The sequence below is a fragment of the Salmo salar genome, chromosome ssa08 (genome assembly GCF_905237065.1).
Source record: "Salmo salar chromosome ssa08, Ssal_v3.1, whole genome shotgun sequence".
Taxonomy (NCBI): domain Eukaryota; kingdom Metazoa; phylum Chordata; class Actinopteri; order Salmoniformes; family Salmonidae; genus Salmo; species Salmo salar.
This window is the reverse complement of record NC_059449.1, coordinates 20,650,793-20,666,024: the sequence shown is the minus strand read 5'-3', so window position 1 is coordinate 20,666,024 and position 15,232 is coordinate 20,650,793. Positions and strand designations below refer to the sequence as shown.

The 15,232-nt window shown below is 42.3% G+C and overlaps 1 protein-coding gene across 2 annotated transcripts; it reads left to right on the top strand.

Moving 5' to 3' along the window:
- The first annotated feature begins 2,250 nt into the window (after window positions 1-2,250).
- On the top strand, window positions 2,251-14,659 carry LOC106610437 (zinc finger protein RFP). 2 transcript variants are annotated; one of them, XM_014209809.2, is made up of 15 exons: window positions 2,251-2,460; window positions 6,900-7,128; window positions 7,879-8,462; window positions 8,757-8,852; window positions 9,471-9,626; window positions 10,014-10,091; window positions 10,306-10,444; window positions 11,324-11,374; window positions 11,481-11,531; window positions 11,643-11,687; window positions 11,793-11,837; window positions 12,832-12,885; window positions 13,057-13,083; window positions 13,316-13,491; window positions 13,734-14,659. In XM_014209809.2, exons 2-15 carry the CDS (start codon window positions 6,990-6,992, stop codon window positions 14,106-14,108), a joined length of 2,016 nt encoding a protein of 671 aa, XP_014065284.1. In that variant the 5' UTR covers window positions 2,251-2,460; window positions 6,900-6,989; the 3' UTR covers window positions 14,109-14,659. The 2 variants fall into 2 exon arrangements, with proteins under 2 accessions (XP_014065284.1, XP_014065285.1); XM_014209810.2 differs by lacking the exon at window positions 2,251-2,460 and adding an exon at window positions 4,410-4,591.
- The last annotated feature ends 573 nt before the right edge of the window (window positions 14,660-15,232 follow it).

Here is a 15,232-nt window from a genome sequence, read left to right as displayed (position 1 = left end):
AGATGGCGCCTCACATCACTCACCAAAACAGCAAGTTGTACCGCAACACTCAAAGTAAAAACAACTGAAAACTCCTTACTGTAGGCCTATATTGTCTAATTCCATTGGGTTTGGTACACGACAAGCCCTTTTCACAGATGCAGTCGGTGAGTGATGGCAGCCCTTTAGTCACCGCACATTAGACTAATAATATCAGACTGACAGGTTGGCAGAAGGGAAAAAAAATATTTGCATGGGATCGATTACACAGTGCTCTCTGCCGAGAAGGCCAAAATGCAGAGTGTGCTTTAGTCCTTTTGCCTAATGGGGTAGTTCGTCCCTTTGCCTAATGAGTCATTCCTCTCTTTTGTCTAATGAGTCAGTCCTCCCTTTGCCTAATGAGTCAGTCCTCTCTTTGCCTAATGAGTCAGTCCTCTCTTTGCCTAATGAGTCAGTCCTCTCTTTTGTCTAATGGGTCAGTCCTCCCTTTGCCTAATGAGTCAGTCTTCTCTTTTGTCTAATGAGTCAGTCCTCTCTTTTGCCTAATGAGTCAGTCCTCTCTTTTGTCTAATGAGTCAGTCCTCCCTTTGCCTAATGAGTCAGTTCTCTCTTTTGTCTAATGAGTCAGTCCTCCTTTAGCCTAATGAGTCAGTCCTCCCGGAAAGCCATGAACAAACACACACCATTCTCTAAATGACTTCACAATTTGTTATTAAGTTCGTACAGTTTTATACTCCCAAATGACATCATATACTTGTCAGAAAGTTCATGCAGTTCTATGTTCTAAAAAATGTTTAAAGTTGCATAATGTTTCCACTTACCTGTGCTCTTGTCGATCAACCCAAACGTTTTGTAAGTGCATCTTTGGGTTATTCAGGTCTAGTTAGATTCAGCCCCCTCTAGCTATTGTCAGATTACATTAGCAGCTTAAAAACAGGTGACAGTGTAAGAGAACACACCCATGGGACATGCTGTAGGCCTACCTGCTATGTCAACCAGGTTTCTTACGTAGACAATGTGTATGAATAAAACCCACACATGTTGCCGTATTCCACATTAAAACCAATCTAGCCTACTTTCAAATAACACATTTGAAATTGTCAGTCAATGTCAGTTGATCTGCTGCACCACATTCACACACAACTCACGTCACTCACGTCACTCACATCACTCACAGCTGCTGAGCTAACAATCCTCTCCTTCTAACTGTGTCTGTATGGTGTCTGTGTGGCTACTAGAATTCTTCAAAGACTTACAAATCATTAGCTCTTTATTTGCACTCAAGGAATAGTATACAGTTAGAGCACTTAGACTTTATGTTTAATAGCATAACCTTGAGGCGGATCTTGAAGGGGTCTTGAAAAGTAGAACCAGTAGGACGGGTGGTAAGATCTGTCTACCTACATGTACATATTACCTCAATTACCTTGGCTAACCTGTGCCCCCGCACATTGACTCTGTACTGATACCCCCTGTATATAGCCCCGCTATTGTTATTTACCGCTGCTCTTTAATCATTTGTTATTCTTATCTATTACTTTTTTGGGGGTATTTTCTTAAAACTGCATTGTTGGTTAAGGGTTTGTAAGTAAGCATTTCACTGTAAGGTCTACACCTGTTGTATTCGGCGCATGTAAAAAATACAATTTGATTTGATTCGATTTTTTAAGCTCTGTGTACTTTTCCTCCAAGACAGGACACCGTTGTAGTTGAATGTGCTCGGAACCACAAAAGCCTTACCTCTCATGATAACATTTAACAGGTGTAGCCTGTGTCTGGCGTGCCTAATGATATGTTATTAAGCCTACACCACCCGGCACTCTCTCACTCAAGGGTAAACACATGTAATATGGTTGTGTGCGTCAAAGGGCCTCCATCTCTGGGAAAATGCTACCTTAGTTATGGGAGTTTAGGCTAGAGAGTAAAGAGGGGTAATGCTTGAACAGTGCCATGAGTTAATCCTTACAAATCCTTTAAAGGATGTCAGACAGGTGTGGAAAAAGAGAGAGAGAGAGGCAGAGAGAGAGAGGCAGAGAGAGAGAGGCAGAGAGAGAGAGAGAGAGAGGCAGAGAGAGAGAGAGAGAGAGAGAGAGATAATTAAATGCATACCTGAACCTGGTTGGCACACCTGTCTGACTGGTTGGATAGGCTGAGGGAGGGAGGGAGGGAGGGAGGGAGGGAGGAGGGAGGGAGGGAGGGAGGGAGGGAGGGAGGGAGGGAGGGAGGGAGGGAGGGAGGGAGGGAGGAGGGAGGGAGGGAGGGAGGAACCAACTGTAAAGTCTGCAGTTACTCCATCATGATGACAAAAACCTCAGTCTAACTCTGGATACCTGTTGAGAGCAGTGAGGAAAAGACAGAAAGTGAGAAAAGGGACAAAGTGTGTAACAAGGAACAACTATAGAGAGATAGAGGAGGGGAAGACTGACAGAAGACAGGACACTGGACATTATCCACTTGGAAGTCTCAAGGACCACAGAACAGGTACTAGGTCCATCTCAAAATGATAAAGTCCTAGCTAATAAGCAAGCGTTTTGCATATATTTTAATGTGGGCCAGTGCATTGTGTGTGTGTGTTTTTCCAATACTAGCCTATTGTACACCTGTCACATTATGGATCACGAGTGGGTTTGCCAGTGGTGCTTAGTTTGCAGAATTGTTACACTTTATCAGACTTGGTATGATAATATTATATTGGAGTATTGGAGCTCATTTCCATTCTCTAAATATACACCAGGAGGAGCCATGTGAATATGTGAAGAAAGCCTAAGCATATGTAAATGTGTGGAAAGTCTCAGGTGGAGACCCAAAACTAAGTCCTGAAAAATGTAGAAGTACTGAGACTAGGAAGGCTTAGCTACTTTGCATGTGTCTCCTTCAATATCGAACTACATTAGGCCTCAACATAGATGTCACTTAAATATCTAGCTAACAATAGCTAGCAGTAGAGTGGACTCAAAAACACTGACTATTTCCCTAGTACTATTCCACAGTAGGCCTAGCTCCTTCTAGCCAGCTAGCTATTTCTCCCGCAGGTAGCTAACTGCAGTATATAGTCAGGGCTCCGAAATGATAAAATGTCTGGAATGTCTGGGAAGATTCAAATAGACTCTGAGACAGTTCTAGGAGGATAGATCCAAATTCATACAACTACTGTACATAAAAAACATATAATAATAATAATAATACTCTGTTAAAGCTGATGCAAGAGATTAGAACGTTTAGCTTAAACCGTTGATAAGACATTATTTCTGCACATTTTAAGCGCAGCAATGCGCACTCAGCAGTAGGCTATGTGCCAATGTTCCAAAATGCAATTCATGGGAACACACCGTTCTAAAGAGCTACATTCAGGCTACACAAAATAGATTTACATACGCTAGTATCCCAATGTTTTCTTTTTAAGAGGCCATTTTTTAATGTGAATTTCTGGCTCAGCCCCATTTATCTATTTCAGTAGTAGGCTACTCTTATCAGCGAATTAAATCACTGTGAATGACCTAGGTTCTCGGGTAGACCCATGTTGGCATATCAAAACGTAAATAAAAATGTGTAGGCTATTTTAATTTGGGATTGTTCATCTTCAATTTGGGGAGATTTAAATTGCACTTCTGGGATGGTGATAAAAACGGTTAGTCTCATTGGCCAGAAAGGTGAAGTCAACCGATTTACTCCATTACTGACTGTGTAATTATAATAGGCTAGTAGTGATTGATTACTAGTAGAATAAAACTGTCTTGATATACTGGACTCATGATGGATCTCCTCTCTCTCTTTACATTTCCATCTTACAGCCTGCAGCCACACATTAAAATATTTATTCTCCCGTTGAAAATACGATTATTTTAGAGCAATGTGACTTCTATTAACACCATGTCACAATAATGTTTTCTTAAAAAAAAACAACATCTGTCTTAACCATTGACTGTCAATCAGTTCTATAGTTCAGATTAAATCATTTGGTGTGATGAACCAATAACAAAGGGAGAAATGCAGAGAACAAGGTAAATACATTTTAGCAGTTGTAGCCTATTTAGATTGTCATTAAGGAGAGACGTCTATTGGATAAATGTGTCAACTCCACTCTTGCTGCGGAAAAAAAGAGCTTGTTTTCAGACATTGTACGCGGGTTTTGAATTGTCAACGAATTCCGACTTCAGTGCTTTCAAATGAGTTCCGACATTGAGCGCGGGCTCCTGTGGTCAGATAAAAACAAATAATAATAAATAAAAAAATAACATCATTGTTATTTTTTTAAATGTGCCTCTTGGCCCCCTATAGGCTCACAATTGATCAGTCACATTGTGACAGCTCATTTGAACGTTAATAATCAGTTACCCAATCAAGGCAGGGCCAGCCCCCTACCTCCTCTCCTCCCCCATCTGATGATTAGCAGAGCGGCAGCAGGAAGCAGCAGGCTATCTACACTCATTGAGAGCGGGCTCCTGAGTCTTCCTGTGGTTGGCGGTTGCAGTAAAAAAATACTAAATATATACTACATACTGTATATATAATATATAACCCTTAAACTCAACTCTGGATCTCAGCGCCAGTTCCACTGCATTTGTTCATTGTTCCCCACTAATCAGGGACTGATTTAGACCTGGGACACCAGGTAGGCGCAATTAATTATTCATTATGTAGAACAGAAAAACAGCAGGCTCCGGACCTCGTAGGGTAAGAGCTAAGTACCCCTGGTATGTAATATTAAGATATATAATAGAAACATAATATATTTCCTTTATTATTATTTTTTGTTTTAAAAAAAAGTATATAATTTATTTTGCTTTCTCTTGGGCCAACCACGGCCTGGGCCCACCACGGGCATGGGCCCTCCAGGGGCTTCTGCCCTGGTAATCTCCTGCATTAATCTGGCCCTGGTCCCTTGTGTGTTGGACTATATTGTAGTCTACCACATTTTGAGTTCTATCAACTTTAAGTGCTGTGTGACTGTTAGTCTTGTCCCACAAAATACGTGTCTTTGATAGCCTACCTCTGTACATTATCTGCATCCAATGATGGAAATGAAAGTATTATGTCATTGATTTCACATTGTCTTGTCACCTGATAGATGATGATAAGTAATAGAAGAACTCAAGGTACAGATGCATGATAAGAGAGATGGCAAGTACCTGTGGATTTTCCTGCAAGAAAACATTAGTATGAGATAACACAATGAAGGAAGTGAACAAGTGCATTGTATTTAAACCGGGTGGGTGACCAAAGCCAATCGTGTCATGCATGTCATGCATTTTATCAACAAATTCAAATACAACTAACTTGTAAAACAAAAAAGGCTGATTTGTCCCATATTTCAATGAAATATTCCGACCTGTCACTTGCTGTCACGGTGCGCTTATGAAAATATATATAATATCGTAAGGATGTGGTAGCCTAAACCTACTGGTGATGTTAAACACGTGTTCTTCAATCATTTTTAAGATCTGATATGCTATGCAGCGCAGTGCAGTGCAAGACATGACATAGGCCAATGTTATTGGCCTATGGTTAACCAATCATATTTTTCAAATCCTTAATAAGGCAAAATTCCATCTAACCTTGGAGAGGACAGTTATGCCTTACTACTTACAAGTGTGCTTCTGAGGAAAGCTGCAAAAGTAAGGAACTAGCTGTATTAGGCGGAAATATAGAAGGTAATTTCGTCAAACTTTTGAGGCTCTTCATTCAAAATATAGATGTTTTTCTTGAGACAATATATGTGGGCATAGGCAGATGTTGGCATATTCTATAATGATATTCAATAGGCTACATCTGTCCGTACAAACGTTGAGAAATGATGACGTAATTTAAATTTGTATTACTCTCTGACACCTTAAACATGTGCACTACCCCATGAGCTCTGTGTGTGTGTGTGTGTGTGTGTGTGTGTGTGTGTGTGTGTGTGTGTGTGTGCTTGCGTGCATATGGATATTTTACATGTGGCCACCCTAGTATGGCTACTGACGTTAACCATAAACAAATGAAAGATAATTAGAAGTACTAAGACCATGACATATCCTGGGTGGTCATGACATAGGCTGGGTGGTCATGACATAGCCTGGGTGGTGGTGACATAGCCTGGGCAGTGGTGACATAAGCTGGGCGGTCATGACATAGCCTAGGTAGTAATTTGTGAAAGTAACATTGTGTGAGCCCCAAATAGCAGGTTAGGTTTACAGAGTGCAAACGAGTAAGTGAGGATTACTAGCAGTCTTATTTTGTGTTTTAAACATATTGCCTAATTATAGTGCATGTTTAAAGATGTTTCCTGCCAGGAAGAGCCTGTGGCCTAACAACAGCCTGAAAGCCTATTGATCCTTGGTTTCTCCAACCAGACCAGGTTGTTTTTACCATGTTGCAATAGGCTACAGTATCAGCGCTGGTTGAGGTCGTCTCTGTGCTGCCGGTCCTACTTCATTCCACCCCCTGTCTGATGTGACAGGTGCAGGCCTACTGTGTGTAACTAGAGTAAACATCATTCAGAGTGCACAGACCACATTCTTCTACATTATCTCACAGGCAGCCATGCTTGACTGAGACAAATGTTCCTGTGTGTGTGTGTGTGTGTGTGTGTGTGTGTGTGTGTGTGTGTGTGTGTGTGTGTGTGTGTGTGTGTGTGTGTGTGTGTGTGTGTGTGTGTGTGTGTGTGTGTGTGTGTGTGTGTGTGTGTGTGTGTGTGTGTGTGTGTGTGATGTAATACAGTGCTGACAGACATTACCTAAACTAAAGGGACATTTACACACACTCTCAATCAACCTAATACCTGGGAGCTCCTGCCCCCTAGCCGCAGAGATCCAGACAAGTAGCCCTACCAGCCAGCCCTAACGTCTCCCCAGCCCCAGCCAGGCTCCCTCTGGGCTGGGCAGATTCTTCTCAACAAACTCTTTAATGACACCTAACTCTTGTGTTCTGTTGCCCCCTAGCTGCAGAGCTCCAGACCAGTATCCCTACCAGCCAGCCCTACCGTCTCCACAGCAGAGGTCCAGACCACTAGCTCTACCGTTTTCCCCAGCATGGCTCTCTCCGGGCCGGGTGGCTTCCTCTCTGAGGATCAGTTCATCTGTTCTATCTGCCTGGATGTGTTCACCAACCCAGTCTCCACACCCTGTGGTCACAGCTACTGTCTGGACTGCATCTCCACTTACTGGGATGGTATGTATTGTGGCTTTGTATATACTGTACACTACCAGAAAACTAAATGTTTACATAGGCCTATATACTGTACACTACCTGAAATATAAATGTACATTTGTTTGTATGTTTACATAGGCCTATATACTGTACACTACCTGAAATATACATTTTTACATAGGCCTATATACTGTATACTACCTGAAATGTAAATGTTTACATAGGTCTATATACTGTATACAACTTGAAATATAAATGTTTACATAGGCCTATATACTGTACACTACCTGAAATATAAATGTACATTTGTTTGTATGTTTACATAGGCCTATATACTCTATATTACCTGAAATATAAATGTACATAGGCCTATATACTGTACACTACCTGAAATGTAAATGTTTACATAGGTCTATATACTGTATACATCTTGAAATATAAATGTTTTTATAGGCCTATATACTGTACACTACCTGAAATATAAATGTTTACATAGGCATATATACTGTAAATTACCTGAAATATAAATGTTTACATAGGCCTATATACTGTAAACTACCTGAAATATACACTACCTGTACACTACCTGAAATATAAATGTACATTGGTTTGTATGTTTACATGGAACAACTTACATCCATGCGACCTTATTGGTTGTTTTCTGTTAGTAGGCCTATTTCATCACATCCCCATTCAGAGATCAATTGATCTCTGAGTGGGAATTAATGTGCCATGTGAATGAATTAAATGAAGTGTAACTTGTTGTTGAAGGAGGAGGAGGGAAGACATGTGTTTGCCCGCTGTGTAAGGAGAGCTTCAGGAAGAGGCCGGACCTTCACATCAACCGCACCCTGAAGGAGATCACCGAGCAGTTTAAGAAGATGGCGGATGGTTTGGACAGGGGGACCATGGTGATTGAAGGAGGGATTGGGAGTCAAGGTTGGGGTGGCGGTGGTAATGAAGGGGTGTCAAACGGGGTTGAGCGTCTTACGGTCCCTCAAAGACCCCCAGGGATGGGCGTGATGCCTGGGGATTTGTTGTTGGAGATGAAGACCAGGTTCCAGCGACCTTCGAACTCCAGAACCCCTCCGCCTGTCCTCCACCCCCACCCGACCTCACCCTTCTCCTCCAACACCACCGCCCTCTCGTCCCCCGCCCCTCCTGTCGCCCCACGCAGATACACCCTGAGCGGGCCGGCGGATTCCTCCGCCGATGCGCCTCTCTGTCCTGAACACCAGAGGGGGCTGGAGTTCTTCTGCCGGACGGACCAGACGTGTGGGTGTGCCGTGTGCATGGAGGGAGAGCACCACGGACACCAGGTTATACCAGCCAAGAGAGAGTGGCTCATCAAGAAGGTAGGGAGAGGGACAGCGGGACACGTGTGTGAACTAATTCTGATGGAGATATAGGATACTCCAATTGCAATGCTACTACTGTAGATTTGATTACATTCATGAAGTGAAATGAAAACAAAACTGTATTAACCAAGCTATAGAGTCAGTTTAATCAACTCTACACAAAAGAGCCTGGGTGTTTGAAACATTGTTCAAATTGTATTAATCACATGCTTCGAGGTAGAGGTAGATATGTACATACTAGGAATAAGGAATAAGTACAATGCAGTATGTTGACTCTGTTTCTGTATGCAGTCTCAGTTGGACATCACAGAGGCGGAGCTGAGGGACATGATCACACAGAGAGAAAAGAAGGTGGAGGATATCAGGGCATCACTGAAGGACATACAGGTGGGTCTCTGGAACACACACACACAGAAACACACACACAGTACACACACACACACAGACACACACACAGTACACACACACAGTACACACACACAGAACACACACACAGAACACACACACAGAACACACACACAGACACAGTACACACACACACACACACACACACACAGAGACACAATACACACACACACACAATGACACAGTACACACAGATCACACACACAGACACAGTACACACATACAGAACACACATATAGACACAGTACACACAGACACAGAACACACACACACATTCACAGTACACACACACACAGTACACACACACACAGAACACTCACACAGAAACAGTACACACACACAGAACACAGGCACAGCACACAGAACACACAGAACACACACACAGACACAGTACACACACACAGAACACACACACCGACAAAGAACACACATGCAGACACGGAGCGGTTGTATCTTTGTCTTTTTTCCCTCTCTTCCTGCCCTCTCTCTTCTCCTTCCTCCTCTCTTTCTCTCTCTATCTCTCTCTCTCCCTCCCTCCCCTCTTTGTCTTTCCTCCCTCTCTCCCTGCCATTAATCATCCCTCTCTCCCTCTCTCCCCAGGCATGTGCGGAGCATGAGACAGAGGGCAGCATGCATGTGTTCTCTGCCCTGGTGAGCTCTGTGGAGAGGAGCCAGGCAGAGCTGCTGGAGGTGATAGAGATGTCACAGAGGGCTGCACAGAACAGAGGACAGACCCTCATCAGAGACCTAGAGCAGGTCTCTTTTTATTCATTCATTTTATTTTAGTGAATGGTTTATTTCAGAGAGAATAGTTTACAGTATTTCATTAAGAGGACAATGATATCAATAGCAGCGAAGGCTGAGTTATTTTATACAATTTACAATCCAAGAACTAGCCATCAACACAATATTATTCAAACTTAAATCTCACAAAATGAGATGCATCGTACTAGATTTGGCTAAACAGCTAATTTACATCTTCAGTAGGTGATCAATAAAATAAATTCATGCTGCTATCCTTTTTTGCTACTGATATTGGTGATTGTTGTCTTTGTGACTGTGTTGCTGCAATGGTTGACAAACCAATTTCCCTCTGGGATTATTAATAATAAAGTATTTATTCTCTTTTCTTTCCTATCATAGGAGATCTCTGAGCTGAGGAAGAGAAGCGCCACCCTCACCCAGCTAGCCCAGTCTGATGACTACGTACTTTTCTTCAAGGTTAGAGACTCTTTCTGTTCATCACATCTTTTTTTTCCTTATTGATCCTTTTCAACAACAATTTCTACCTTTTTTTAAACTGTTTTTTCCTTCAGTTACCTTAGTTACAAGGTAAGAGGTACTTTTCCTTTCCATTCTCTTCATTTAAAATTATCTTGCTACTTGTTTTTTTCTAATTAATTTATTCCTCCATTCTCTGTATTCCTCTTCTCAGACATTCTCCACCCCGCCTCAGACCAGGGATTGGTCGGATGCTGTCGTGACCTCTGACCTCACCTCAGGGGCGGTGCTTCTGACTGTCAATCAAATGGTGGAGCGGTTTCGGGAGGAGCTCAAGAGACTGCCGGAGATCTGTGAGTTATGGCTGACCGTTGTAGAACTCCTATACATTCTATCTATGAGTACTATCAGTTTCCCAGTGGGCAAAACTGGTTGAAATTACATCAAGATTTCACCACTTTTGCGCGCTGGGTTGTTGCAAGTGACACACAGAGAATATCACCAATACTGTAGTGTTGAGACAAATTAACTTTACTTTATGAGCACTACTAGGCTACAATACTGTAGTGTTGAGACTGTCTAACTTTACTTTACGAACACTACTACAATACTGTAGCGTTGTGACGGTCTAACTTTACTTTATGAACACGACTAGGCTACAATACAATATGTAGAGGATGATGTAGACCATCAATTCTCAACTGGTGGGTCGTGACCCAAATTTAGGTCGCAAGCGGTTTTGAATGTGTCGTGTGTGTGTCAGTAAAATAAATAAAAAATGTAACAAAAAAATACTCCAGTCTGAACTTAAACGACTTAAACCAGGTAGAAAGTGTGAATAAATGATAATGAACTTACATTTTTTTATAATTTAATCTCTGAACAATTAGTCTTCAATCACAGTATTTTCAATATAAAGCTATTAGCAGCACTATTTTGGTTGATTTTGTTGTCTCAAACCAGTGAGTTTATTAACAATCTTCATCAAGAACATGGGCAAAATGTATTTATTGACAATGAAAGAGGTGGGAATGTTGTTCCCTTGTTATATAATTGCTATATTTAAAATCATTACAGCATTAAAAATAGTTTTTCAGATTATATTTTGCTGATTATTTTTCCCAATGCAAATATTGTGTCGTGGCTGAGACAACCTGGTTAAATTTGGGTCCCAAGGCAAAACCAGTTGAGAACCTATAGACCCATACGCTGCATTGTCTTTTGTTGGCCAGGTCTGCGTCCTCAACCTCAAACAGACCAAACCGTGGGGAGATATATTCCAAGTAAGGTTTACACGCTCAAAGTACCATCCCATCTGTATCTTTTTATTTTAATTATGATCTAATATGGGTCTGATATTGATTAATGCATTCTCTTATGTTTGGCCAGGGTTGCGTCCTCAACCTGAACCAGACCAATCTGTGGGAAGATATAGTCCAAGTATGATTTTCATTCATGCCTTTGCCACACTCAAAGTCCCAGCTCCTCCCATTCTGTGTGTCTAATAATCTATACGGTATTGATTTGATGTATTCTCTTTTGTTTGGCCAGATTTGCTTTCTCAACCAAACCATGCTGTAGGAAGAAATAGTGCAAGTAAGTCCAACATAACATTCATGTCTCTGTCACACTCACAGACCGAACATATGTCTAATAATTCATACAGTAATTGATTTCCTGTATTCTATTTTGTTTGGCCAGATTTACCTTCTCAACCAGACCAGTCCCTGGGAAGAAGTAGTCCAAGTAAGATTTTAATTAATTCACGGCTGCTTCTGTCACACTCATCCCTTTCCATTTGTTTCTAATAATAATACTGTATTTGATTACATGATGTTGTTTTGCCAGGACGACACAGATCTAGGGTTGCTACCCAAGGCGGCTTGGTTCGGTTGCAAGAGACGCGACCCAGTCGTTCAGTTCTGTTTCTATGAATGCAATCCAGTCGTTGGTTATAAATGTTCCATTGCCATACTGGCTGGAAACTTCTTATCCCTTGCTTGCTAGCTAGCCAACTACGGCTAACTTACAGTCACGTCAAACACTGCAGCCAGAATATCAACAGTAGCTGCATTAGCGTTAGTTTAAGCTGTTTTCTAGTGACATTTATTTGGATACATCCACAACAATGAGCTAATGAGGTGCGATTTTGCTGGCATAGAACATTTTCTATCTCATCAGGACACTGTTGTTCAGAGGAGCTAGCCAACAACACAGCTAACACAATCACTTCAAACTGAAGCTGGAAAGATTGCAAACTAGCTGCACTTCGTCTCGTTTTACCTTTTTTCAATTGACATTTCTTGCTATACTGTATACCCAATGCCAGCTGATTCATGATTTCGACTGGCTGAGAAACACTCATCCCGACTCCCGACACGTTCATTACCATGGGACAGATCATTTGAATATTGAAACAATGTTGCAAATGTCAGAGAGACAGACAGCAAGGTTTATACAAATCTCAACTGTTGAAAACTAAATGTTAGTCTAAAAGAAATGTGAGATAATGTCTAGATGATTTTTATAGTAGAGATCAAGTTCATAACTGCCCTGCCTGGGCTGATGAGACAGTGGACTGCGCAGTCAGATGGAACAGAGTAAATAGGTATTTTAACGTGATAGATTTAGCCGATGGTAACTTGTGGAATAGACACTGGCTGGAATGCGATTTTAACCAATCAACATTTAGGATTAGACCCACATGTATAATTACATGTATTCTCTTTTGTTTGGCCAGATTGGCTTACTCAACCTCAACCAGACCAGTTAGTGGGAAGAAATCCAAAACCAAGTATGGCTTTTATTCATTTATTAACTCAAAGTCCCAGTCATGTGATAATACATACAGTATTTGGTTAGGGGTTAGATGGTTTAACACCTCTCTCTCTCTCTCTCTCTCTCTCTCTCTCTCTCTCTCTCTCTCTCTCTCTCTCTCTCTCTCTCTCTCTCTCTCTCTCTCTAGAGGTGAGGAGAGTGCAGGAATATGCAGGTATGTACTTCCTTCTTCCTGTATCATGTTCTCTGTGTTCATGTGTCATCATTGCTAGATATAGACACAAAACTGCTGATTGAACTCTTGATTGGTGATTGATGACTTTTTCTCCCTCTTTTTCTCTGCCTCTGTTCTCTCTTTCTCTCCCCCACTCATTCTCTCACTCTGTATGTCTCTCTCTCTGCCCCATCCCCTTCTACCTCACCCTCTCCCCTCCTCTCCCTCTCAGTGGATGTAACCCTGGACCCTCTCACCGCCCACCCCCGCCTGCTCATCTCTGACGACGGCAAGCAGGTGCGCTGCTGGGACCACTACCAGCCGGTGCCGGACGGCCCCGAGCGCTTTGACCGTGTGGTCTGCGTCCTCGGGCGCCAGGCCTTCTCTTCAGGACGCCATTACTGGGAGGTGAGATCAGAAGCAGGGCTAGTTTCATTCCAACAGCCATTGAACAGTGGGTCATAATGGGGCCCGATAGATGGCGGGACTGTATGCAAGGGATTATGTGAATATATATGTGCTCACTTTCCAGTATTGTTGTATTGCATGATGTTGTATTGTAGTGCATTGATTATGATTTTGGGCGATTTGTATTCTGACCTCACAAAATGAATGTAAATGGACAATAAAGGTATCGCATTGTATCGTAGGTGGAGGTGGGTGGGAAGACGGACTGGGACCTGGGCGTGGCTAGCCACTCCATCAACAGGAAAGGGAAGATCACAGTAAGCCCCGCCCACGGCTACTGGTTCCTGAGTCTCCGGGATAAGAACGACTACGCTTTCCGAACGGAACCGTCGACAGCGCTGGGCCTCAACCACAAACCCAACCGTATAGGGATCTACGTAGACTGTGATAAGGGACAGGTGTCGTTCTATAACGTGGATGCTAAGATGCTCATCTATACATTCACCGACAGCTTCTCGGATGCCATTCATCCCTTCTTCAGCCCTTGCACCAATAAGTCTGGCAGGAACGAGGCGCCGCTCATCATTTGTCCTGTCTCGATGCCTTTGGTGGACTGAGATGGGTTTTAGATTTTTTTGTTCATTCCTAAAGGTAGTTTCCTTCAGTCTGTCCTTGTTCAATGTTCTTCACTGAGCCAATAGGACGGGACTGGATAGGTCAAAGCAATATGGTGGAAGCTATAGCTGATGCGCCCAATATGCCCAGATGTCTCATGTCAACATAAGGAAGTGAACAAGGCCAGAGGAGAGGGAACAATTTTCTGGAATGAAATACAGTCTCTTAGAACTATTCATAATGACCTCCTGTGTTCTATGGAGCTGACCAATGGATAATCTGGATACTGAGTCTGGATTGGACTGATCATTTTGACCAATACAACTGACTACAGTCCATCAGTCTGAGAATTAAGGATTTCACCATCTGTCCTTATCACACGATGGATTAATCTGTCTATATTGGGTCATATGTATCTCAAATGGCACCCTATTCCCATATAGTCTGCTTCTTTGACCAGAGCCCTATGGGCCCTATGTATTGCATTACTATAGGGAATAGTGTGTTATTTGGCACATAACCACAGTCATACAAATAAAACATATTACTTGTATATTACAATCCAGTTTTTGAAGGATGTCCACAATAAACCAAATGTAAACTATGTGGACTGGGAGCCACCGAGTAATACCCAGAGACAAAGACAAAGAATCCTTTATGAGCCAATCAATTTAGTCATTGTATTCTACACAGAGTGGACAAAACTTATAAGAACACCTGCTCTTTCCATGACATAGACTGACCAGGGGAATCCAGGTGGAAGCTATGAGCCCTTACTGATGTTACTTGTTAAATCCACTTCAATCAGTGTAGATGAAGGGGAGGAGACAGGATAAATATGGATTTTTAAGCCTTGTGACAATTGAGACATGGATTGCGTATGTGTGCCATTCAGAGGGTGAATGCCATTCAGACGGTGAATGGGCAAGACTAAAGATTTAAGTGCCTTTGAAAGGGATATGGTAGTAGGTGCCCGGCTCACCGGTTTGTCTCAAGAACTGCAACGCTGCTGGGTTTTTCACACTAAACAGTTTCCCGTGTGTATTAAGAATGGTCCACCACTCAATGAATGGTCTGCCAACTTGACCCACCTGTGGGAAGAATTGTAGTCAACATGGGCTTGCAT